Here is a 27,221-nt window from a genome sequence, read left to right as displayed (position 1 = left end):
TTATAACATTTATTTGGATCCACTTCATTTCTCTGTGAATGGCTTGCTGAAGAGTAACTGTATCACTCAGGCAATATAACCAACACATCAAATTTTATTGCTTTTTCTCTGTCTCTCTATCTCTGTGGCTTCCTATTAAAATCTGTATTTTACAAGCATGGCATAAACCCTCTTGAGAGTTAATTCCTTTAATTCTCTGGATCAGTCAGCATGCACCTAGGCTAGATAGCACAGTAATATCCCTCCTATATTTTCTTAAAAATGCATTCTTGACTTCAGCGGCGCACATTATTTTCCTTAGACAGCTCCACTTCTCTTTTTCCCTTCCCTTCTGTCACTTTCCTGTGATGATAAAACCAAAACCATCAGCTGTGGGGGAGGGGCAGTATGTGAGGTAACAAAGAACTGTGAGCAGATTGAGGGGAGATCTTGTCAGATTAGTAGTATAATTATTTATCAGTTTGCTGGATTATTCTTACTACTTTCTCTCTAGAGAAGATCAGGATACTATTTCAACTATTTCAAGTGACACATCTTTTAATATAATAAAAACAAAAAGCAAAACAGTGAAATGCTAACGACGTGCTGCTCTTTTGTTGTTGTTTTTCAGAGGGCTGTCTCTGTGCAAACTCATAATGAATACCTGAAAATGTTTGCTTCCCTCTGATGAGCTGAGACAACAGAGGAAAGAAGGGCTGTTGGGAATCCAAGAGGAGGGTTAGGGTGGTACAGCTAAAGCTGCAGCTGACATCTCCAGTTTCAGCCATATTTCACTTGTCTCTAAACTGTGTGGCACTCTTGAAGAGGAAAGACTGTACAGGAGAAACCTACACAGCCCTCAGTTACCACCGGTGGTGGTGGCTAATTGATCCCTGGACTGCTCGTGTACAGACGGATGAAATAAATCCCACTGTAGGCACAGAAGCACTGCCCGGAGTACCTGTGTACCTACGGCTGTGCCTGCAGCAGAGCCGCTGCTGCTGACACTGGCGGCTCCTGCCAATGGAAACCCCCGTCCATCGGGAGAATAATACTGACTAAAGATGTCATTTGCCAACGGCAGGTCTTTTTTGTAAACGGGTTTCCACATCCAGGATGTGTGCTAACGCTCTTACCTAACGCTGGAAAGTACCGTGTCTGGAAAAAAAAATAAAAAATAATAAAAAACAGCACCGTTTCCACTTTTCCCGCTGGTGTTCCACTTTTTCGCCTGGTGAGGCGCGCCCACGACACGTTTCTCCGTGCCCCCGCCCCGCGGCCGTCGGGCAGATCCACGCCGCGAGGCGGTAACGCCGCGGCGGAGCTCGGGGGGGCGGCGTTGAGCGCGGCCCGGGCTGGGCCCCCCGCCTCGGGAGGAGGGGAAGGCGCCGCTACCTGCCCCCGTCGGGGCGGGCCGCCCTCCCGGTATTTAGAGGAGCGTTGCTGCCCGGCGCGGGTGTTAGCGGTGCTATGAAGGGTGAAGACGGTATCGAGAATCCGGCGTTCGAGTCCCCCACCCCTGACTTGGGGAGTCGGCGCCGTGCGAGCCCAGCCGAGGCAGGTGCCGATGCCGGGTCCCCGCAGGTGGAGGCGGCCGAAGAAGGACCCTGCGGCTGGGGCCGTTGCACCCCTAAGGCTTTGCAGCTCTGCAACACCCCCGAGGGCTACCTGGCTGCCTACAGCCTGCTGGCCGTCTTCCAAGGTAACCCGTCCCGCCGAGCTTCCTGCTGCCCGCAGGTGCTGCCCTTCCCCGGAGCCGGGCTGGGGCCGGAGGCTGAGAGGCGGTGCATCAGCTCCCCGAGGTGTTGGGGTCCGATCGTGATGCTGAGTGGTGGGAAAAACAGCACCCAAGGGCTGGATGGGGAAGCTGACTGTGCAGTATTACTCATCGTACCTGACTCTGTTCTTGTTTTGTTTTGTTTTTTTCGGTTTTTTTTTTCCTTCTTTTTCCTGCCAACCCTTTGAACGCCCCTGAGTCCATGACCCTCTATCAGCTCTTGACTACTGTACGTCTTCTCAGTCATTCACATGGAAGGAAATGTTCTTAACAGGATGAAACTTAACAAATCACCCATATGCACTGATAGACAAAACTGTAGTGGACTACCTGTGTACTTTTTTTACCTGCCTACTAATTGATAAAATCCCTTGGCACAGCTGTGTGGGACCTAGGGTGATTAGGATGGCTCTCAAAAATCAAGTTTTGTTCTGCGAATCCCACTGTGTTAGTGTGTCAGTCTGCCACTTAACTAGCAGCTTGGCTTTTGGGGAAGGTGAAGTTTAGCTTGCTTTTAATTTCTTATATAGCTTCAGGTGTTCTTGTCCATCCTTTTTATATTTGGTGACAAGACTTGTTGGGAACTCAGTGAGCCTTTGGCTTAGGAAGTTGGAATGACAGCTGAGGGGAAAGGATAGCGTTGGCATAACACATGTATAAACTTGAAGCTAGGAAAGCTGAGGTCTTCATATGTCCAATAGAACTATTGTATTCATATACTACAGAACCCTTGAAATTTATTGGAGTAGCTGGAAAAGAAGGCTCTGTCTCCTGGGGGGTGTGTGTGTTGGAAAGCAGGAAAAACCCCAACAACCTACAGTGCGTTAAAGCTCATCTGTGTTGCACATGAAGAATGAGATGGCCATGGGGGAGTTGGGAAAATGTGTGCAGATCCTTTGCCAAGATAGCAAGTAACCTGTACTGACGGCAAACAGGACTTCAGTGTCAGATTTCTTGTGTGGAACCAAGTGGAGGTAACTGGGATGGTCTTGGGAGATCTGAGCTGGAGACTGAAAACTTAAGAGAGCTGTCGCACATATATATTGCTTGGAAAACTCTGTAGAAGAACAGGTGTTTCTCAGGGCTTTCTCCGACTTTGATTTCATCCTGTTCTGAATCTGGGCTTCCCTTAGCATATGCATTTTGGGTTAGAAAAGAAGCATCTAGATAACTTGGGGCAGAAGCAGCTTTTCTTTGCCTGTATTTGAAAGGATGTGCTATGTTGGTAGGGCTAGGAGGTTATTATTGTTGCGTTCGTCTCTCCATAGCTCAAATTTGTTTTCTGAAACAGTGAAGAGAAAGAGAAGGGTGTAAGGATTTATTGCATAATAGACTGCAGTGGTAACTGAATTTGCTGAAGACTTAAGAATAGGGGTAGGCAGCTAAAAGTGTCTTGAGATTGCCACTGAAAAGTTTCAGATTATGCTGTACTAGGCAGCATCTTGACTACTTCTAGCACATCAGTTTGTTAAAACAGTGTTTCTTAAAATTTAGTTAGTGGTGAGTGTTTGCCTGGCCAAATGATAAATTCAGTATCACTTGAATTCTATCTCTTACTGGTAATAGAGCTGGTTCCCTATCGTAGAAGTGTGTGTCTTAATCTCTTAAGATGCTGTGTGGTGTTCCTTAAGGCATATGTATCTTAGTCTTGTTATCTAACTAGAGATACGACAGACCTCAGAGGCATACCTGTCTAATCTAGTCTAGATTTTGGGAGTCAATGTAGCAAACTCTGAACTTTCTTTGAAAGCTGATATGGTTTGGTAACTATGGACTTTGCGATATGCTGAAAGATGTGTTATCTGGGCTTCCCACAAGAAAGGAAATTGTTCACCCTGGACTCATACTGTTACTTCTTTTTAAGAAGCAGAAAATGTGAATAAGCTGACAAGAAGTTCAGTGTAATGTATGACACTTGGCAAAAAAATGTTTGGATGCTGCAGATGAATTTAGATGACTTCAAAATCCTACTTAGTATTTTATCAGCAGAAAACAGCAACTAGTTTGCTTTGTATCTGAAGTATTTCATTTATCCTTCAAATCATAGAAATAGTCACTGAGGATGATAAAAAATATCTGTACATTTTTCTAGTGTTAATGTACCTCTTGTTTATTTTCTAGTGTGCTGAAGAATAGTAAAAGTAATCTTTAACCCTTCCACTTACAGATGGAGTGAACACGGTAGTTACTGTCAGTGTGTGTAACCAAAGACATGTATTGTTAGGATACTTTCTCCCAGTAGCAGCTGATTTCCTGTATTTCAGTTTCTTGGAAGATTTGAGGTGAAACTTAACTCTTCATTTCTGGTTGGTTTTATTTCAAGTACAGGTAAAACCTGTATTTCCAGTATAGAAAACATTTCTTTGCGTAGAACGTGCTTACATGACTAATACCTGATTTCTGTATGGCACTTGAATTGCATAAATGTTTGACTGCATCTTGTAATACAGTAACTGGATATGCTGCACGGTAGCAAATGACAAAAATTATCTCACTTTTTGGAACACAAGATAATTTATTTTTTATGTCAGTGGAGTTTCTTGAGGATAAATCAGCAGAGCTAGTCTTTGAGACTGCTCCAGGCTAATCTGAACGCTCCAGATAGTGCTAATATTTTATGCCCTCATTAGTTTTGCTACCAGAAAGACTTTATTTTAATTAAATTTGGTATCTGTAAACCATCACCTTTAATACACTATATGTAGAGCACCTGTTAACTACTTTTTGGTAAATGGATAAAGAAAAAATGCTCTTCCTTCCTCCTTTGTTGGAGCAAATGAAATGCATTTATGACTAATGAAGATTTTGCGGATCATTTAACACAGCACTTAAGCTTCTAACTTACATGGGAAGATGGTGAAGTTTTGGATGAGAAGAGTTAAAACGTAATTTCTGTGCTACTATTTAAATACTGAGATGGCCTCATTTTTCAGATAAACCTGAGATCAGCTAGGTTCATTCTCTCCTGAAAGGGCTTTAGTGGTTAATCACTAGATAGTGGCATTGGAGAAGTTACTGTGCCATTCATCACATCTGCATTTTCAATCTAACTATCCAGTAAAATTGCACTGTAGATTTTTTTTATGGGTGCAAGTTAGAGGTAACTGGTAAACTTCAAGCAATAAACAATGCCTTCTAATTTAGTAATAAACTTACGGAGTACCTTACCTCCTTCATATGAATGTTTTAAAGCTGTAGCAAGTATTCAAAGGACTCTGCAAATAGGAGTACTTGTTTGTTCATTCCTTCATGCTACTATTGTTCTTTGGTCGCTGCTCCTCCAGAGAGAAAGAATAAAGCTGCCAAAGAGTTAAATAATGGCACTGAGGCATACCTGAACGCTTCCGTTCATCCCATGTGAATTAAGTATGCTGGTTGGAGTGGGAGGTGAAGTTGTCAACCTTAATGAAGTGACAGTAGTAAGGTAATCAGGTTGTGCCAAAAGCTAAAGTAATGGTGGGAATTTCACTGATTACTGATTAAATAACTGGGTGTTTTTTTGGTTTTTTAACTTTTGTAATATGTTGCAGACTCAAAGAAAGTCTGCTGAAGTTCAGCTTTGTGTAGTTGCATCTCCTGATAGCGTGGGACTTGTTGAAAACTATCTTAAGTACATTACATTACATCAGTTCTCCTGTGCTGTTCTTGGAGTAACAGCAGAGAATCATATTGAATCCTTAGAATAGGAAGGATAACTGTAGGGCTTGTGCTGTAAGAGGTGCACAGTCTTTTGATCTCATTTGCAACTAGTTTGAAGACCTCCTTACATTTTCCTACTGTATATATTTTATTACAGGTGTGATTTAGACTATTGTAAAGTTAGCTGTCAGTATCGTGAAGCATAGTTACTCAGCTAACTAGTAAAAAGAGTATTATTTTGGGACTGTTAAAGTAAACTTATGGGCATTTAAGTACTTCCTCACATAGAAGCAGAATGTGAAGCAAGATAAGAAATTCAGGCTAGTACCTGTTACCAGCTTGCACTGAAAACCACAGCTAACATAACTTATGCTTTAGGCTGAGTTATTTTTGGGGGTTTTATTTTTGCTACTGCCTAACTTTTTGCAACTTTTGCAAGGCTTTTTTTTTTTTCCAGGTCATGTCATACTTCTGCATGAGAGAAAAAGGTTCAGAAGGGCAAGCATTTGTGTCAGTTGAAAGTAAATAGCTTCTGTTGCTCAGAAGCAGCTGCAGTGTCTTTAAATTTATACATTTTTAATGTTTTAGGTAAAGATGTCTGTTCAAAAGCCTTGTATCTTTTGTGATGATAGGGAGTAAATAGCATTTATTTGACTTAATTATTTAATGGATATGTCTAAATAACTTGGTTCAATCTTTGTATTCTCACGCAAAACACAAATTTGACTAATTTTTTTTAATTGAAGGATTTTCTAAAACTGAAATACATTTTGTTTTAAATTGGCACTCTCAGACTGAGTCTGGAACCTTAATAACAATAACAGACCATGGCATATGACATTTGGCTGTATTGTGTACAGTGTTAAATCTCTCAACACAGAAGAGAGTAAAATTGAATTGATTCTGTATTGCTTGGCTGGCTTAATTGGCAACATATGAATCCACTATATGCTTGGATTTAAAAGTTATTAAAAGCCTTAAAGTGTAGCTTTGTAAATACGTTAACTAATTAGCCTTCCAGTAGATATGGTAAGTTTGTTCTTGCAACCCTATCAATTAAATTATGTATTTGTTATTAATTACATTTCTGTTGTTCTCTTGTAGGTATTGTGGTGAATGGCCTAATTAACGTCAGTATCTCTACAATTGAGAAGCGCTATGAGTTGAACAGCTCCCTTACTGGCTTGATATCTGCCAGCTATGACATAGCTTTTTGTGTATTGTCACTGTTTGTATCTTTCTTTGGAGAAAGAGGGCACAAACCACGATGGCTGGCTTTCTCAGCTTTTATGCTAGGATTGGGCTCGCTTGTATTTTCCTTACCACACTTCAGTAGTGGAAAATACCACTATGGAGCTAAATTTGAAGGTAAGCTTATTCATATGTTCGGAAAATACAGCTCTGTTTTTTTTTATTATTCTTTGTAGCAACTTGGTGCAGCTCTTAATTTGGGGCAGCCTAGTTAATCTTTGTTGAAGTATAAAAACTGAGTAATATCCCCCAACAAGTGAAAGTAAATTCCTGAGTTCAAGTGCTGTTTCTATCCACTGTACTTTCTTTTTCAGAAGAGATCTGATTGTCAGACCTATGCTTGTGAGGTTGAGTAAAATGCTTTTTTATTCATATTGATGAGTGCAATCAAAATTCACTTGGAGTAAAAAATGATCTGGTATTTGATTATCAGTAAGAATGCAGCTTAAGCCAGTGATGTAGAATGAATGTTAAAGGGAAGCTGTCAGTCTTGCTGCTTTCCTGTTGAAAGGCCTCTGCACATTGCAGTTCTGCTGGATTTTGAGCTGTTGTCTACTGTAAAGGCATGTTGACTAATTCATTAAGAAGCTTCACTAGGTTTGTCCAAAATGATGATTTAAACTTGTGTTGGTTTTTTTGTGTTTTGTTTCTTTTTTTTAAGAGGAAGCATGCAGTACTGAGCAAAACTGATATTGAAATCGTGGCAGTATCCAAGTCTGGTATCTCACAGAACTTTCCTCATAACTCAAGACTGAGTACTTTGTATTTAATATTTTAAAAGAAGGATGACTTAATATTTCATGGTAATCTTAATTGTTATTGAATTGCTTAAGCTAATTTCTTTAATGACTAAGTATGTTAACATGTTAACTAAAAAACTCAGTAGCTATTAAGCAATCTGGTGGAATGTTCTCAGACTTCCAGCTGCAGGTTCTCATTTATATTTTTCAAGTGTTAATCACATGATGCCACACACTTCCATGAGCTGTCAAGATGTTGACTATTAGTTAAATAACTTAGGTAAATTACTGTTCTCCATCCAGTAAATGAGGACCTGAGGCAGAATTAAATTTATCTTTTAACTGAATAGAGTCAAATGAGAAAGTTTCAGCAGATGATTACATGTTAAGCTTGTTGCTGCTATAAGAGTTTGTTGCTTCTGGCTATACTACACACTCATTTCTTCCCTATTACAATTTATTGCTCTTATACCTCTCTAGTAGTAAGGGAAGCTGAACTCAATCTGAAGGAAGTTCTCGCTTGTTTGTAGCTTTGTTTTCTATTGCAAGGAGAGACTGTCAACACAAAAACATTGAAGGTAGATGGCAAACTATTGCAGCTGGTTTCTTCCCCTTCCTACCAATTTTGATTGGTATCTCAGTCTGTTCCTGTTTCATCAGTACTCTGCTATCTTGTCTGCCAGTACAGATGCTGTAGGAGTTGATACCTTATTAGGGTTTGTGTTCTACATGAAGTTTTGAAACCTAGAAGCTCTGCAGAAAGTTTCCAATGGAGCATGTGCTTTCTTCCTCACGTCCTTGTTAAAGCTAGCTGAACTCATGCTTGTTTCTTTGACTGTTGCGGTGTAGATACTTGTATTGTGACAGTGAGCAGATTTAAAGGTCTAAGCTGACTTAAACAGAACACTGTCAAAGACAAATGGCTGCATAATTCAGGAAATATTTGTATTATGGCAGACTCAAAACAAGTTTCCAGGTGCTGCACAGTGACATCCTTTCACAGTGAAATAAGCATGATTTTATCAATGTCTGGTTTAGCTTGTTCTGATGATTAAGCGTGTTAGCTACGCATTTAGATGTAGGACTTAAAAGCACCACACACCCCAAACTTATTTTTTTCTCTTGTTGCTCATCAGTTTAGATGAGTAGTTTATAGACAATGCACTGAGAGTGAGTACCATATACATGTGCAACTTAAGTTTTGCAGTCTATTTTTTAAGTTACTTTGCACTGGAATGTACCATCTTGTCTAGTAATTTTTTTACTTGATTATTTCTGTTTATCTGTTAATCAATATAGTGAGCTTCATCTGGAGTGTAACTTTAATGTATAGTTCAGTATAACGTTTCTTGACTGCTAGGTAGATTAACAGATTTGTTATCTGATCTAGAAATTAAAAGACCTACAGGCCTCCTGGAAATGACTGTTTTACCCTGAAGCATTTGTGTACTTCTTTGTAGGAAAGCATGTTTACCTACTCAGAACTGTTACATTAGAAGTACTGTAATATTAGTGTAAAAATAGTTAGTAAGGAATTGATTTAATGAGTAGCTAGCCAGGGGACTGTCTGTTTACCAGCAAAAATACCCAAATGCTTCTATCATGTTTAATCTCCAGAAATTCTTCAAACTAAGAACTGTGATGTGGATGTCATCTGTTTAGTTAGGAAGACTTGCTTAGGGTCTTTAAATCTTCATAGAGTCTTCTAATCTAGCACTGATATTTGGAGTCAGGAGCTCCATCTAGTGTTTGTTTTTTATAATTAAACATTTATTTGAGTACTCAGACAGTACAGAGGGCTGTAATGGTGAATTGGTGTTAAAAGCAATGTATCTTTTACGTTGGTCTCAGTTCCTATTTAAATGACTACATTCGTACAAGGTAATTTGACACGAAACCTGGAAATGTAGATCCTCCCACTACAGAGGAAGAATCTCATTATGACAACAGTTGAGCATTGGAAGAGAGAAATTGCAGTCTGTCCCTGAGGATTTTCAAGACCCTTCTGAGCTGAGTTCTGAGCAATCTGATGAGTGTCAGTGTTGGCACAGTTTGGATTGGGAGGCTATACGACTAAACAACCTCCTGATTCCTCCAGCAACTTCAGTTATTCTGAAAAACTCCACCCCCTCAACCCCTTCTTTTTTTTATCCCTTCTATTATGTGTCTTTAGGAAAAGAAGTATTTCAGTATTTTGCTTACTGACAAATTTCTACTATTTGAGTTTAAAAGCACGTGGTATGATTTAAGATAAATAAATATGACTTGAGCACCATTCCTCAGATCTCCGTACTACTGGAAGCTCTGGTGGTAGATTAGTCAAGTAGGAGGGTTGATAATTAATGAATCTGCTTAAAAGGGCAATAATAAATCTCTTATCCTGGAATGTATAGAAGGCAAATTAAATAATGAAGACTGGCACATTTAAAACGTGGAAGAGGGGTAGGAAATGTGGAGAATGTGTGAGGTGCCAGACTCTAATTTGATGTTTTTTTTCTTCACCATTGCGATGCCTGTGGATTTCCTGTTGGTTTTCTTCTCTGAAGAAACCTTCAGATAAATCAGATAGTGGACAGAGCTGCTGTTTTTTACACTATTTGGTATATTTCTCTATACCACTCATTTATTACGGCATTACAGAACATCTGTTCTTAAACTAAGAATTTGTCTCAGAATTCTAAATATTCTTTGAAACTTTCTTCCCCATTCGAAACCTACAGGACAGGCAGATTATTATTTTTTTTTAAGCTTAAGAGGGAACAGGAACCTGGCTTTCTTTTATTTTCACATTTCATTTTTAAAGTACTAAAAAAATCCAGCACAAACAAAACACATCCAGTGTAAGATACGAGTAAAGCTAGTCTTGACCACTATTATTTCTAACTACTGTAATTGCTAAAAGCATGTCTGACTTCTTGGCTAGCATGTTGCATTTACACTAAGTGCCTTGGAGTACTTACCCTTTACATAACTTGGATTCAGATGGGGATATTAAAGAATGGAGGTTTATAATTACTATATTAGGTAATATTAAAACGGTTCTGCCCTTCAAAATACTGATCTAATCCAGTGGTTTTTATAGAGAGCAGTTTTATAGAGGAAAGGTGGATAAAAGTAGTTACCCATCTAAACTTCTCCCAGAGCTTGGTTTATCTCTGGTTAGACTTTTATGATCATGTAAAACCTAGTGCCTTCTCTCCCACACAGATCATATGACTGGAAGTAATCCAAGTTGAATTTAACTTGTGCACTACCAGGTGATTTAACCATTCAAAAACTTATACCAGTACAAGAGGGGAATGATTTGAATTGCTGAGATAGAGGTAGTAAGTTGTCATTTGGTGACAATTTTGACCCTGGTTTAAACTATACTAGACTTGTAGTTTGTTTCTTTGGTGAATTCTCTTTTAGAATGTTTCTTGAAATGGAAAACTGAGTCCATGACTCCAGTCAGTAAGTGCATGTATATTTGCTTGGTTAAAAATCAGTAAGTGTAGTGGGTGATGCAAATAAAAGGGTAATAGTTATATCAAAGTATACATTGATAACTCTCATCGTTTCATAGAGCTATAATTGTGTGTTTTGAAAACAAACAAGGTGAATTTTCATCTTCGTGTGAGAATAATTATATAATCTGAAGAGACAGAAAATTGATAGAAGCTCTACTGAATTAGGAACACAATAGCATAGGCTTCTAAACTGATGTGAACAAACCCACTTGGTTTGTGGGGGAAGGGATTCATGAGGAAGTCGGAGTCTGGTTGCCATTAACCTGTGTAATCTTATTTCATGAAGCTATCCCTAGATCTCAGGCTAGGCCAATGTCTTAATAAAATTCATAGAATTTTCTTAAACTGTTTGTACTTATTTTTGGATATGTGTATTAACAAGATACTTTTCTTTATGTACAAAACCTAAATTAGCAGTTAAATGGTGTTTAGACTTGCCTAGTTGGCGTTTAGAATTAAATTATAACTGTAGGTGTATACATATGAACATGTATGTTAGCAGAATAATGTAGAATATGGTATTGCAATAGATAACTGTAGATACTGTACATATAACTAGTAAAAAGCTAGCTGGAAAGAAGGTCTCAGTATTTATCTTTTCTGCAGAAAGTTCTAAAGAAAGTAGATTGACACTAAGGAAAATATACTCTAGAGAGTTTCAAGTAGTGATTCAAAATGAAATGTTCAATATGTGGCTTCAATGAAACATTAAAATGAGGCTTGTTCTTGGCTAGGAAAGATTTAAAATGTTAGTAACTGCCCTTGAAGTGAAGTATTTAATGATTCAGCATTGGCCACTTTGTGCACAATAGCACTAATGTAGCTGTTATGAGGTACATGACAACTCTACTACTGCTGTGGAGCTGCTTTCTATAGAAAGGAATGATAAAACCCAGGGATGCATTTATGACAACAGTGGTTACCCTTCTGTTTAAGAAAGCTGTGTGGCAGGATTTTTCTTGTATTTTGTCTTGTGAGCCCAAAGCGAGTTATCAGTGGACTTACCTGATTCAGAGGTGGTTTTCTTGTTTTCTCAGGATGGCTTGTTTCCACCAAACTAACAGGTTTATTATTTTCCTCAGGGTTGTATGTTCTTCTGTGGAAAAGCTTGGAAAGAAAGAAACATGCTCTTCTTTTGATCTTGTCAGTTGGGATTGTCTGTTATTTAAAGCACAGTGGTAGGAAGGAGAAGGAAAAGAGAAAACATACTGTCTTAATTTTTTGGTTTTTTTTTATATCCTTCATAGAGGCATACAGATGCATCCTCCTCTGCTTCCTTCTTGTGGTGGTTTGTGTTGTGGGATTTCTCTGTAACAGAGTGTTTTTGTTTTTTTTTTCCCTGTTTGTTTTATTTGTAACTCTGACTATGGCCGTTTTTTATCCAGCAGTCCAACTTTCCTCTTTGTGTTCAGGCTACTGTGTTTCTCTGTTGCTTAGGAATGGAATTTGTTGCTAGAGCTCATCAGAACCATTGTAAGGCACAAAAACAAATTGAAGCTCCCGTTTCCTACTAGTATTCACTAACCTGTTGAATAACCATTTGATTTTTTTTTTTGCATAAACTCAGTCTACAGGCCAAAGTGTTTAATAAGGCAATTTCATCCATGTTTTCATCTTGTTAAGGGAACAAAAACCTGTTTTAGTTTGCTGTGATTATATTTCTTCAGGAGGGTATCATGTCATTGAAGGTTAGGGCAGTAGTGTATAGGGTACGGCACAGTTGAATACTGAAATGGTAGCCTAGCTGTAACAGTGCAGGATATATATATGTTGTTTATAATATGTATTTGTAGAATAAATGCATGTTTTTCTTCAGTTGTGATGAGCTAGGTAACAGACCTTTAAAATTTTGTTGTTTGTATCCTCAGATACATGTCAGATTTCTGGAACAAGCTCTGCTAATTTCACTTGCAGTGCCAACACAAAATCTTCACTTTCCAATTATCTCTATGTCTTTATACTGGGACAGCTGCTGCTGGGAGTTGGAGGAACTCCACTATACACTTTGGGGACAGCTTTTATTGATGATAGTGTACCAAAGCACAAATCTTCCCTTTATATAGGTAAGTTTTAAATCTGTTTATGGTACATTGTCTGGGGAGATCATAGACAGCAATATCTAATGAATTGTTTTATGTATTGGCCTCAGGCTCATCTTTCATCATTGTTTGCTAATATGCATGAGGTAATTCTATAACTTACAGAATACTGCTGTAAGTGTGAAGACTTTTCAATAGCAGTTTTGCAGGGTACCAGAAGGTCACTTTGTGTCCTTCTCCTGCTCTTTCTTCATCTCAGTAACTGAAAGTGGTTAACGTAACCTGCATATAAACAGTTCAAGCAAGATGTCTACTGTCAGTATCTGTCCAGTACACATCCTATTAGTTCTCTTCTAACAGTGGGCAGCCCTGTGTGTACAGAGACACTTAGAGCATCATGTGATCAGTGCAGTCTTCTAGCCATATTCAAATTTGTCACTTAAGCATACTTCTGGTATTTATTCCTGCCTTACCTGAAAGTAAATGGATTACCCAGTAGTGTGGCTAATAGCTTTATACTTACTATGAAGTTGTTAGAAAGCTAAAGAATAAAAACTCTTAGTAGGTTTTTAATCTTTTCTCTTAGGGGGGAAACACTGAAGTCTTTGTCTACTTGCATATGCTTATTGCATAATTGTTCCAGGCAGGCCACCTCATCTATTAACAGCAAATTGTCTAGTTACCTATGATAAATAACAGGCAGCCTTTAATTTTGTTGTTTCTCTTTATTTTGAAAGAAGACAAGTATATTTGCTGAGGATAGTGAAACGAATAGAGCAGCTAGTACTATTGGTGTGAGTAAGGGATCTGGAAGTATCCAGAAAACTCAAGAGATGTGATTAGTATAGAGACTTAAAGCATAATTGACAGCATGATAAACCAATTCATTTGCAGTCTTTGGATACCTGCTGAATTTAGCAGAACAGTGTATTCTACTTAATAAACAAAAATAGGAGGGAATTACAGTGAGTGGACAGATAGCTACATTAAGCCTACAATATATTATTTTTTATCTTTAATACAGTATATTGAAGATTAAAATATATTGTATTTCATGATACAAGAAATCTTGTTAAAGGCAGGAAAAAAACATAAACAATTTTAAAGTTGCTGTTAATGCCTATAAATTGCTGTTAGTGCCTTAGACTAAAAATTGGTAATTCGTAAGCTGCTATTTTCTTTCTCTTTGAAAACTGGGATATTCTTTTAAAGACTTCTTAGCTTGCTCAGCTGAGGCATTTAAATCTGAAGCCAGGGAACTGTTAGAAAATTCCAAATGATAATTTAAACTGAAGAGCTTGTAGGAGAAAATTAGGATCTGAGAAGTTTGAAGTTCTGTCAGATGAATGTGAATTTAACTCAGAGTAGTCCTATGATATTTTCATTATAACTAAAATAGAGTTGAATCCTAACTTTAACAACTGCGTATTTATTCTAACTTTCTGGTGTGTTACTGTTCTATTCCACTCTCCCCTGCCATTAATTCTTGCTGTTTTAAGAGACCAAAGTCATGCAAGTACTCATAAAACAGGCACTATGGAAAGATCTGAGAAGACTAGGTTCTTCAATATGGGGAAAAGCACAGAGCATTGGCAGTAAGGATGCATGTTGTATTTTGACAGCTCTAGTTTATTACTAGTTGAAAGACTGTCTGCAGAGGGAGTTGTTCTGCCAGCAGTGTTAATGTGACAGAGAATTCTCTGATAGGCCAGAGAGACTGTTGTGACGTCAAGAAAATCTTGTCAACTCTAGATTCCTTTTGTGTTAGTACTGCTCTACTGTAGGACATAGTTGCAACTGCAGCTTTAGTGTTTTTTCTCCTAACTGCCAGGAACAATTCAGATCGATGGCTTTGTGATTTTAGACTTTATATTTTTAGACATCAGATAATTGAGGGGAATACTCCACTCAAGTGACAGATATTCCTCCTGTCAGAAACTTTAATGGAAGCCTGTATTGTAATCTTGTCAGTTCTTAAAAATAAATCTGCGCTCAGTTGATGATCTAAGGTTGTAGGTTCTTTAAAGACTCCATACACATAGCTCTAACAACTGATGCTTGTAACAACCGCTGTTAAGAAACTTTTATGCAAGGTAGCTTATGACTGTAGGACAGGATGTGCTAAAGGTTATCTAATGATGTATGTATATAATGCAAGTGAGTTATGTTTTATGTTAAACGTCAGGGTTGTATCTTTAATGAGAGCTGCAAATTTCTGTGCTGAGGTAAAGGTATAAACTTCTGCACACTATATATATAAGTAATGATACTGAAAGAAAAGGTTGAATTACAGAAGTCATTTGGGCTAAAGTTGACTTCAGGAATTTTTTTAAGAAGCTTAAAAATATATGGTAAATGATGTATTTTTCTCTTCCAGGAATTGGCTATGCCATGTCATTGCTTGGACCTGCTATTGGTTATGTCTTAGGAGGACAGCTACTTAATGTTTATATTGACATCAAGATCCCAGAAAGGCAAGATGAGTCTTCTAGTTCCTATTTTCATTTGCTAAAAATTCTTAAAATCTTCATCTCTTCTTCAGATGAGAAGGAGAAATAGTTTTTGTTTGTTTGTTTGGAAAAAACTCCTCATGAGTGTGCTTAGTATTTTAACAGGTAAAAAATAAACTTTAATGCACACAGTAAAAAGAGGGAGTGACAGTATTTAGAGACCTTTTGCCTCAACTGTTCTTAGGGGGGAAAAATTCTATCTCACTAACTTCTGAAATTGACAATTTGAGTTCAGTTCTTCACAAATTATTTTTCCAGTACACAGATGGACCAAGATGACCCACGCTGGCTTGGAGCATGGTGGATAGGATTCCTTGCATGCTTTTTTGCAATTTGGTTTCTGATAATACCATTTTCATGCTTTCCAAAATACTTGCCAGGTAATTTTTCTTTTTTTCTTTTTTTCTTTTTCTTAAATGGGAAAGAGAGCTACTACAGAGAGATCTTTCTACCTTCAGGCTATAGAATGCTGGATTCAGAGGTTGATTCCTCTGATTCTCAGTTAACTATGTCATAACCCAAACTGTAGTCATAAATACCTTTTTATTTCAGTACTCAGCCTTTAAAACAAGGGGAATTAGCCAGAGCGTGAGGGCCTTGAAAGCTCTAGTAGAAAGAAAGATGTAAGAAGAAGAAAGATGACAGTAAGATTGGAAACAGGCAGAATGTGGAAACTAATGGTCAGAATTTGAAAGATATTTTCAACTATATGTACACAGGATTGTATTTAAAAATACTTGCCTACCATCAAAAAGCATAAGGAAATCCTACTGACTTTTGCATTGTTGTCTTTGACTATTGCATTATCACTGTGGGTAGAATATAAGACTGCTCTGCAATACTTGAATTTACTAAAAGGGTTTTTTTAATACATCTTCTGCTCAGACAGATAGCATCTAGGAGTTGCTTGGATAGAGCAACAGAAGGTTGCTAAAGAAACTTTTCTTTCTAAAGAAACTTTCTGTTAACCTATGTTGAAAGAGAAATAGGAAAGGAGCAATGTAGTAATGAACCAGGTAGAATGTGAGGGTTATAAAAACACTGAATGGAGTAAGAATCTAAAATTCTTAGGATATCCTTGCTATCTCTTATTACAGCCAAGACTACCAACGGGAAGCATGATGCCTTCAATTAAAGTTTTTCTGCAGCAATAAATTATTTATATTCTCTTGGTACAGGTCAATAGAAATATTCAATTTTGTCTTATGGCAGGAAACACACATTTATTGTAATATTTCTTCTGACTTTAAGTCTTGAACATCATTATTCAACAACTTTTTTGTCAATAATATTCCCTTTTTGCTGTAGGAACGGCAAAAATACAGGCAGAAAAAATCTCAGAAACCCATAATGATGGAAGTGAGGCACTTGTTGAAACAAAGAATGTTGGAAAAAATTTTAAAGACTTTCCTGTTGCTCTCATGGTAAGAAAATATGGAATTTACTAAAACCGATTTGTTCTGAGGATGAGATTCTTTTTCAGGCATCACATAAATGTTTAGAAAGGTAATTGCATCGTCACAGTGCTGTGACAGAAGTCTGCAGTATTATTGAGAAATAAAGCATATTAAATCTTGCTGATGCTTTCTATTGCTGAAGCATGAACAGTGCACTAATAAAGTTCTGCATGAAAGTATCTGCTTGAAAATAAAATGACATCTAGTTTACATGCTACAATGATGAAACAACACTCAGGAAATTATGCAAACTTTTCTCCATAGATTTTGTTGAAGAATCCAGTGCTGATGAGTCTAATAATAGCCAGCACCTCAGAAGCTTTAGTTGCCACTGGCTTTGCCACATTCCTACCAAAGTTTATAGAGAATCAGTTTGGAAAGACATCAAGCTTTTCAGCAGTTCTTGGAGGTACTGTGTTTTTCTGCTTTTTATTGTTTTGTTTTTTTTTCCTTTGCTTTTAAGTATTTAACATGTTTATTATAGTAATGTTATAGCTGGGATTTAATATAGTCTATCTTGTATTTTCTATGATTTTGAGAAGTTATTTGTACAACTAAAATTAAGTTTTTACAGCAGAAATCTATTTAAGACTCTTTATGCCTGTCTGATTTAAAAATGCTGGTCCTTAACTCATCAAGGGTGCAAATCTGAGTTGTCTATATGCTCAGTAAGATTATAGTAAAATTCAGAGTGGAATAAAAAATTTGTATGCTGATAGCACTCTAATTTTTTGCTTGAAATTTTTACTCTTATTTTTAGTGAATGGCATGTAATTTTTTTTGTTTAAAATCTGCTAAAGGAACATGAAGCTGAAGTCCCTCTTACTTCTGTTATCTGATAGGCAGAAATAATAGGCAGAAAAAGGAAGGCTATGAAAATCTAGTACTGCAGAAACTGATGTAATAGCTGGAGGAAAAGCTACACTAAGTAGGATCATGTGTAAGCCTAATACAATTATTTCTCAAGGCGAGCAACCAGATCAAGGCAGACAGGCCAAGAGAGACAGTAATATGGCCAGCTTTGTATTTCTGGAATGTCTTGCTAAATTACTTCAGCTATGTAGTACTGCAGTATAAGCATATGGTAGTTGAAGTACTCTTTCTACTGAGTCTCAATGATTTAGACCTCTGGGTAATACTAGATAGCTAGTGCTCTTGTTATTTAGGCACCATTTCTTCAGAGCAAAGTATCTCAACTTTCCAAGGGAAATATATTGGAACATATGCTTGGTTGTTAAACTTTCACCAGTACTGATGAGGGCAAAAGCTGTGTAGTTTTTCCTTGTTCTAATCTATTGAATCTGATATTTGTAGTGTTAATTAGATGTTCAGTTTTGAAGTGCCCATGCTAGTGTTGAAAGCTAGACTTAAGTAAGAGCAAGCTAGTCTTGAGTGTTACACTCAGCCTTTCATTGTGTGCATTCTGTGTCTGTACAGTTCTGCAATTGTACGTCCAGTCTCTAAGCCTCCCACATCAGCTGAAGTTATTCCTTTGAGCTCTGTTTTACTGGAGTTTAGCCAGAGGAAAACAAGAAGAAAATCATTCTGAAGTTCCAATAGTGCACAGAGGATAAGTCTGTATGGATTATGACAGCAAAACTGGCCCACCATGGTCTCTGAGAACTTTATTTTTTAGCTTCTGTAAATGCTTCATTGCATCTTTTGCTGTCTTCTGTATAACAAGGACTACGTTCAGTTGTTTGAGAAGTTCACAGCACAAATTTGGAACAAAGACCATAGACATGAAAAGATACTGAGAAGCTACGGGATAGAAAGCTCAAAGCAGCCTGGTTGGTGGTCAGAGATTCCTGCCCAGTACATTCAGTACCCTTATGTAATCTACGTTTGCTTTTTGAGCTTCAGTTCTGTACACCTATAGATTACCTCATTAACTTGAACTTCTGGACAGGTTATAGGTAATATAAAAGAATAATAAATAGCTTTCACAGAAACTATTACATTTCTTACCCTACATCTTATTTTTTTTCTTTAATATGAAATTGCTCTCTAAATTACTTCACTTACCGTGTTTTGCATTTTTGTGTAATTGCTGCTGTCTTGTTTTCTTCTAGGGTTTGTATTAATTCCAGCAGCAGCACTAGGCCAAGTCATAAGTGGCATCTTGGTATCCAAGTACAAAATGGATTGCAAAAACATAATCAAGTTCATGATAGGCACTTGTTCAGTTGCCTTCCTGTTGAACACAGTCTTTTTAGTTGCTAAATGTGGGAATGAACCCTTTGCTGGTGTTTCCGAAACATATAATGGGTAAATGTATTTTAATGTAAATATATTCTAATGCATTTCTGGTGTTCGTGTTATGTTTAAAGTAAACCATGTTACAGAATACAAAACCTTAAAGTCATAATTTTGCTTGAATGTATGAAAACAGAACTATTTTACGAAACTCAAAATGTTGTTCTTGGGATCTGCATAGTAGATGAATAAGAAAATATAATGATACATATACAACTTTTAAGTGTTCTGAGCAGACCAGTCTACTTGACTGGGAATGGGTGGGTAGATACTGTTCTAGATGTAGTACTTGTGGTATTGACTTCTAATCTTGCTTCATTTTTCTTAAAACTATGAATTAAACAAATTGAAGTGTATATGTGTGTGGGAGGGAGAAGAAAAAAAAGAACTGGGTTGAGACAGGAATCTTATCTGTTTCTGGATTGGAAAAATAATCTTTGGAAGTAATAACACAAAATAACTACTTCCAGAATAAATAAGAATTACCTCTAGAGTTGTACCTACTAGAAATATTGCTTTATTTTTGAGCAATTATGTGCACAAATCTCAGTGAACTAAATATTGAGGTTTATTCTCCTATGAATACTGTATTACTTATTTACATGTCTGCTGCTTTTAAATTAGTTTAAAACTATTATTATTTCAGAACAGGCATGCTACATAACTTAACAGCACCATGCAATGCTAACTGCAGATGCTCCAGCTCCAGATACTACCCTGTTTGTGGCAGAGATGAAGTCCAGTACTTTTCTCCATGTTTTGCAGGATGTGCATCGTATAATCTTAATAACAAGAAAAAGGTGCTTTATAGTATGCAAATAGTTGACCTAAAAACTCTTAGTGTTTCATACAAAATACATTCTATGTGAAAAGTGTCCCCCCCTTAGTACGACAGCAAATAAATGTTGCTAAATCTAAGTGATAGTTACTGCAGGAAAAACCTAAGTGAATTGGAAGCATATACTTGTAATTAGGGTGAATGCTGATATGTTTCTCATTTGCGTAGTGTCTTATTGCAAATATTACTTCTACTGGGCCTTCTACTGATGAAAATGCATAAGACCTGAATTCACTTCAAATTGAGGTTGTGATCATAAAAGTAGAAATCAGCAGCTGCCTTGACATAAAGCTGCAATTCTTACCCAGTATCTTAAAGCATAAAATAATGTTTGTTGTATGCATGGCAATCTGCTCTGTGTGTTTGCAAACCTGGAAAGTCAAGACCTGGGAAGTAATTTTCCTCTACTGTATTCCATATGCCATGAATATAGAAAGCTATGACAGTGGCAGGTTATCTGTTTTCAGCAAGTGAGACTTTTTTCTGCTTGCTTCTGCTAGTACAGCAAACACTTGAACAGGGCTATGGGAGTGTAGGAAAAAAGGCTTTAAAGGTAATCAAGCTGAACCAGGGATTTCCTGAGGACTTATTTTATCAGGTTGAGGATGTTGGTGACTAGTTTTTGTTGTTGTTGTTCTTTTGCTGTGAGAAGTTTAGATTTTGCTGTTTGTTTGTTTTCTCTTGAAAACAAACTGAAGTGGATTTAGATGAGGATCTTAACACTGTTCAATTCATTCTTAAAAAGTCAGTCCAACATCACTTCTGTTCTTTCCTGCTTAAGTTTTGAAGAACAGAGCTCACCTCTCTTCCTGTCAAGTACTGCCAGCTTGTTTATTGCAAAAAGTATAAAGCCATGTGATATGACTCTGTAAAGAATGTGGAGTGGTCTGCTGCATTTATCTCAGTTGTTCTGCTGCTATTGTTTCTGGATTGGTATTACCTAAGCTTGAAGACTGGAGGGAGTAGTGACATAAGTAATTTTGAATCTGAGGAATGAACGTTATTTAAGTAACAGTGGTTTGTAATTGAATTTGCTTGGAGTAAAATTTTTGAATTGTATGGAAATAAGAAGTTTTGAGTTTTATTTAAGAATAAATAAACAAGGGAGCAGCTACCAGCAGTTACTCTAATGAGAACACCTTTTGAGAACCATGTTAGATATATTCTGCTGTAAGAGAACTACAGCTTTTGGCTATAATTTCTGTAGATAGGAAGCTTTGCAAAAGAAACTAGTTTCATATGCATAAAGAAAGTAACTCTTCATCTAACCCCTGAAACCCTTCATGGTGTTAGGGTTTTTTTGAAGAGATATTTGAATGAAAACAACATATGTTCCAAATAATGTGTTTAAAAAATTTTCAAAGATTTGCAGTAGGATCAGTGTGAAAGGCAGATTTCTCAAGGCTTATTCTGCTGGTGTTTGTGTATCATATATTATCTGTGGCTCTGACTCTAGAATCTCTTTAAGCTTTTTGTTTGTACCTCAAAAGTTTCTGTGCACAAAATAGGGACTATCACTGTCTTTGATTACAAAACCTAATGTAATTACTGGTCAGGTGATCACTAGATCGGTCACATTCTGCTTAATCAATTTTAAACATTGGGGCTACACTGTTATATGGTCATAAAGAGGTAGACTACTTCCCACACTGTAAAGTCTCAAGGTTTTTCCTTGTATTCACTAGGATGCAAACACACTGAATAGCTACCGTATTTGAATGACATCTACTCATTTGTTCTGTAAATTATTTGTAGACTTTCTACAACTGTTCCTGCATTGGGAAGCTGAAGAGAGAAAATGTTTCAGAAGACCTTCTCTTTGAAGCTATACCTGGGAAATGTCCAACACGATGCAAATATTTACCTTTATTTCTGATCTATTTTTTTTTTGCTGTTGTTTTTACATTTATGGCTGTTACTCCAACTACTGTGGCCATTCTCAGGTATGTTTCTTGGGGGTTACAGAAGATAACGTTTAAGTGAAAACTCAGATCAGTGAAACCATCTTATTCATTTTGTTGTGCAGTGTGGATTCAATCTAATGTGCAAGGGGTTTCCTTTTGAACTATTTTTTGCATTAAGCAGGCAGTACTTGAAAGAGAATTAGTTGCGCCAATATTCATTATTGTTAATTAGGTACTGTTGGAATCAGTAGAAATATCTTTCTTACTTGTAGGAAAAGTAAAGGCAAAGTTTGCCATTTCATGGAAGCATTCATTTGACTGCCGTGGTCAAACGAGCAAGGAATAAATTGCACTTACTGGTAGGGAAATCCTAACAGGTGGCTTCTGCTGCTCATCTTGGGTGAAGCACTCCAATATACTTAATACAGGTTGAGTAAAGAAAACACTACAGAAACTGAATTGTATAAATTACATAGAGCAGGTTGTATTTAATATTCACGTACTGTCTTTAAAATGTGATGAAGATAAAATAATTTGCAGCTAGTGAGATTTATGAAAGAAATGGGTAGGAGGTAAATTCTTCTAGTGTTGCATCAGTACATTAATTTGTATGAGATAGATAGGCCAGAACTGATTAATTGTAAGGTTAGGTGATTACATGTAAAGTTGTGCTGCACTGTGAGTGCTCTGCTGAAACTGTCTTTATTCATATATTGCTTCTTCAGGCTCAGGATACAGAATGCTCAGGATAGCATTCTAGCACTGTCCTTTAATCCTTGGTTGTTCTGTGGTGGAAAAAAAAAGTTCAGCAATATATCAGAGTGCTGCTAGTGAGCTAGATTTTTATTAATCTTATTTTGTTAAACTAGTTTAATCTGCAGTTCCTTGATAACCCACAGGAGTTGCTTCTATTCTTTTGTGCAAAAAGCTTTTAAAGTTTTTTAGTTATTTCTCTGTGCACTAGATTTCTAAAATTAGACAATTAAACTGCAATCAGCAGTTAAAAGGGACATATTAAGATAACGCATATTTAGTGAGGAATGTGGCTGTGAAAGGAATCATTTCAATTGTTTTCTTGTAAATCTTATTTACAGGTGTGTGCCGGATAAGCAGCGCTCATTCGCTCTTGGAGTGCAGTCAGTGTTTCTGCGACTTCTAGGTATAACCCTCCTGTTGAAATTCCAGTCTTTGAATAAGTTACTTCTCTAAAATTCATTTCTAGCCTTAATGATGCATTAAGAAATTTCCAGAGGGGCTTGTAGTAGCCTCTTGTTGACTTAGAGAACACACCTGTTAGAAGGCAAGTGCTATCAGAACTCGAATTTCTTATTTGAATAAGTTGCGAATGTCTGTTAGCTTTTCTTGCAGTTATAGTCAGGAATAAAATGTAGGTAACTATCATTCTTCCAGCAAAAGGTACCCTTTGTCACTTGCTGCAGTAATGGAGGAAGCTGCACTCTTGAAGTTGAGATTGTACTAAGAAGAGATGGTATAGAAAACAGCTTAGGGTATCTAAGTTCTGCAGTCACGGGAAGGTGGCAGTAGGTCATATACAGTGGTACTCTTACTGGTTATGCCAGTATATTTTTAAGGGGACAGATGGAGTATTCCTTTCTCTTTCAAATCCTTTTGGATGACTGAAATTGTATACACTTCACATAAATTGTTAATTATTGGGAATTAACGTAGAAATTTACTAAAATTTAAATCAAAATAGCTGGAAAGGTGAATTAACTTTAATTAAAAAATACATGTAGATATTCTCTGAACGGGTCATTTTAAGGTCCTATTTTTGTTTTGGACACTTTGAATGGCATACATGATACAAGGCTGAATCGAGGCTTAGTTACTGGCTAGGTTTGTATGTAATTGTTTAATACTGCAGTCATTTTTAAAAATCAATTATCTATCAATGTGCATGCACCTATTGAAACTCAAATAATCCAGGTTACTCTTCCAATGAAGTGTTACAAAAATAAACATAATTACAGGTGGAAGTTAAGTAGGATGTAGTGTTAAGTATTGTAGAAACACTTTAAAAATTCTAACGCATTGCCATGGGATTTTTTTTAGGTACTATTCCTGGACCAATTTTGTTTGGTGTTGCAATAGATAACAGTTGTTCTTTATGGGATGTCGATGAATGCAAAACTAAAGGAGCCTGTTGGGTTTATGACAACGAAAGAATGGCATATCTTTTGATGAGCATAAGTAAGTGTCTTCTTCATAAATACATGTGCAAGATAGTAGATGTACTGACTAGATATACCTTGACTACTAGATTAAAGTTTTATTAAAACAACCTCAAACTTTTTTCCTTATCAGTTAAAACAACACCAATAACAATAAACATTGCTTCTCCTAAATAATAAAAAGCAAAATACTGGGGGAAGGAGCAAGATCCCACTGAATGACTCTTAAAAATGGCCTAGAAGAGAAAACAATAATACAGAATAATTTTGCTCTTCTGAATTTCAAGGGATTGTTGCACATTTCAGACTTATCTACTGTGGCCTGCTTATAGCTTAAAATCTAAAGGACTTCTGTACTTTTGTCATGTTCTGTTTTCAGACCTTGAAGTTAATCCTATGAAAAGAAACATGTCTGAATACTAGTCAAAAATTTTCCCAGCTTCTTTAATGGACTGTTACTTCTGTGTGTTTGTGACCTGCATATATTTGGAGTAGGGAAGACAGGATGTGATTTTAAAAATGCAGTTATATCTTCTAGTGGTCATGATACTTACAATGCATAAACTGAACTGTTAGTACTGATCTTCAAACTGAAAAATCAAGGGCACAACATCAGGTGTCAGGATCTCTTGGACATATTTCAGTGGTAGAATATGAGCCCACCCACAGTGGGACAAACACCAGTCAGTACCTGTGGTGAGTAAATTCAGTGACCTTTTTAAAGTAGCTAAGGTAGAATCTGTAATAGATTTGTACATGAGCAGTTCTAGTTTGTGGCAAATAGTTACTGATGCCATAAAGAACAGTAGTGAAGCAAGACGTAAGGAAAACTTGCACTTCAGGCTAGAATGGGGTGAGGAAATACAGAACTGAAGTAATAGTAATAGCTGCTGATGCAGGCAAGAGCAGCAGGCAGATAAGCAGTCTAAAGTCAGTTGGAAGATTTGCTTTACTTGTCCTTTGAGTTAATCTAAAATATATTGGAATTCGTAATATCAATTAAATATGTTTAAAATCTGACAGTGTTTCACTGTGTGAAACTTCGTCAATGGCTGAAATGCTCTCATCTCACCACTGAAGATGACTGCAACAAGGACTCTTCTGTTCTTTGCATTTAGGTGCTGCTTGCAAAACCATCACGATCATCTTTGTGGTCATGGCAGTACTTTTGTATAAGCCTCCACGACCAAGGCCAGCTTTGCCACACAAGGATTCAGAAATGGTATCTGCTATACATGCGTAAATTGTGAGCAAATCAGTGACTTTCAAGAGAAACTAAGAGTAAGCTCCATTGTGTACGTTTGGGGAAAAAAGACCCTTAACTTTCTAGCCTTATTTTTAACGTTGAATTTTTAAATTTGATGCAACATAGCAGAATATTCCTGTCCCTGTTTTCTCCCCTTCCCTCCTCCCCCCAACTTCCCCACCCAAAAAACAAACAAACAAAAAAACCTGAATTGGACTGACTGTGAGCTACCTGTGGATCTTGGTTTATTAAAGGGAACTGTCACTGTTTAAAATGGGGATTGTTTTAATGTGCACATTTTCCAGGCTAGTATGTTAGGAATCAATTTTGACCAGGGGATGTGTAAGTTTGGACACATTTGAAATATTTTTTACATGTAATGTTAATGCTGTACATTCACATTTTAGTGTTAGTAGAAAATTGTAAATAGTTAATATGTAGCTGCATTTGTGACAGTGATACGTTATTTAAGTGCCTTAGTTTCTATGTGAAGTTTATATAGGAAGATGCGGTCAAGCTCTGCTCCTTTCTTTAGGTATAGTTAACATTTTTTCTATAAAATTTTGAAAATAAAATCTATTTTCTTATAATTTCTGTGTATGCAGTGTTGTTTCTATGTGACAGAATCCTAGACTTTTCAACTTGAAGAAATGTTAGAAAATGGCACAGAATAGGTATGCAGGTAGCGAAAGTAGAAAGTATCTTTGTTATTCCTCTTGTGCCACTGCCCACTGCTAAAACTGTTAATGCTTAGTGCAACAGATGTGACTTAGCCACTGGTTTCAAATATTAAATTGCATTGCCCACTGTTGAAATCATTCAGTATTAGCTGGATTATTTCAGTGAGCAAGATAATCTCTGTACTTATTTTAGTTAATATAAGCCAACTTCTCTCTCACTGTTGATACAATCTAGTTTTATGTAGCTATGTATACCTGTTTTCTCTGTAAATGGACTCACTGAGTCTCCTAAAAATTTAAACAAGCAATACAGTAAGGTAATATTTAATCAGAGAAACTAAATGCAGCTTTTAGTAGGCAGGTGTAAATATACAACTCAAGAAGAAATTGTAGGTATTCTTCATATATTTTTTTTAAGCTAGAACTGATCAGAAGAGTGGGAGAACCCCAAAGTAGAATGCACAACCTTAAAGCTCAAGGCTTCATGTTTTTTGAGACAGAGGAGTAAAGTAGTAGAATGTAGCTGAACCTATGCTGAAAGAGTAGCTGAAACTCTCCTGATAACAGAGCTGCCTTATAAATTAGTTTACAGAGGTGGTTACCTTCCCTTGAAATAAATAAATACTGATCTTCTCTAAGGTTTTGAAATAACAGCCTAAAACTTAAGAGTTTGATTTCCAGCTCTGAGTTGCTTTGTTTAGGGTGTCGCAAATCACTTAATAATATTAAAGGTATGTATTACAGTAGCTAAACAGGCAAACGTGCTTCTGTCAGTATGACTTAAGATGTGAGATCATTGTTTAGTTTCTACTGCTTAACATGATTGAACATGTTACAAAATTGTGGGACAGAGCAACAGGATATTCCTCTTCTTCTGAGGAAGTTATTAGAACTTATAGTTGATATTGGGGTGGAGAAGGAAGTACTGCTGTGGTGTAAAATTACAGTTAAATTAGAAGTTGCAACAGCCTTCATTTTTGACTTGCTAAAGACTGCACTGAGAAAGTTAGAAGGACCACTGGAATGACTAGAAAAGAACCAAATATTGGGGAAGAACCAAATAACTGGGGAGAACCTCCATCAGGGCTTTGTTCTGGGTCTGGTCCTGTTCAACTTCTTCATCAGTGACCTTGATCAGGGGATAGAGTCCACACTCAGCAAATTTGCTAATGATAAAAAGCTGGAAGGAATGGCTGACACACTG

The 27,221-nt window shown here is 36.9% G+C and overlaps 1 protein-coding gene across 1 annotated transcript; it reads left to right on the top strand.

The window, feature by feature from the left end:
• The first annotated feature begins 1,443 nt into the window (after nt 1-1,443).
• LOC136053491 (solute carrier organic anion transporter family member 4C1-like) lies at nt 1,444-25,366 on the top strand. The gene is made up of 13 exons (XM_065744213.1): nt 1,444-1,681; nt 6,500-6,763; nt 12,764-12,958; nt 15,312-15,408; nt 15,703-15,824; nt 16,753-16,868; nt 17,166-17,310; nt 18,974-19,169; nt 19,804-19,957; nt 21,751-21,938; nt 22,994-23,058; nt 23,973-24,110; nt 25,210-25,366. The coding sequence occupies exons 1-13, from the start codon at nt 1,450-1,452 to the stop codon at nt 25,332-25,334; spliced, it is 2,037 nt and encodes a 678-aa protein (XP_065600285.1). The 5' UTR covers nt 1,444-1,449; the 3' UTR covers nt 25,335-25,366.
• Nucleotides 25,367-27,221: the final 1,855 nt, after the last annotated feature.

This window comes from Cyrtonyx montezumae, unplaced genomic scaffold (assembly GCF_038088225.1).
Source record: "Cyrtonyx montezumae isolate F1298 unplaced genomic scaffold, pur_monq_1.0 scaffold_30, whole genome shotgun sequence".
In the NCBI taxonomy this organism is placed as follows: Eukaryota; Metazoa; Chordata; class Aves; order Galliformes; family Odontophoridae; genus Cyrtonyx; species Cyrtonyx montezumae.
Note: the sequence above shows the minus strand (reverse complement) of the source record. Positions and strands in the feature narration are given on the sequence as shown.

Excerpts from the sequence above, each read along its gene's own strand:
- LOC136053491 (XM_065744213.1), top strand. The coding sequence starts at position 1,450 with ATGAAGGGTGAAGACGGTATCGAGAATCCGGCGTTCGAGTCCCCCACC. Across the intron at positions 6,764-12,763 it reads CTATGGAGCTAAATTTGAAG|ATACATGTCAGATTTCTGGA; the intron begins GTAAGCTTATTC and ends TTGTATCCTCAG. Across the intron at positions 15,409-15,702 it reads GACATCAAGATCCCAGAAAG|TACACAGATGGACCAAGATG; the intron begins GCAAGATGAGTC and ends TTATTTTTCCAG.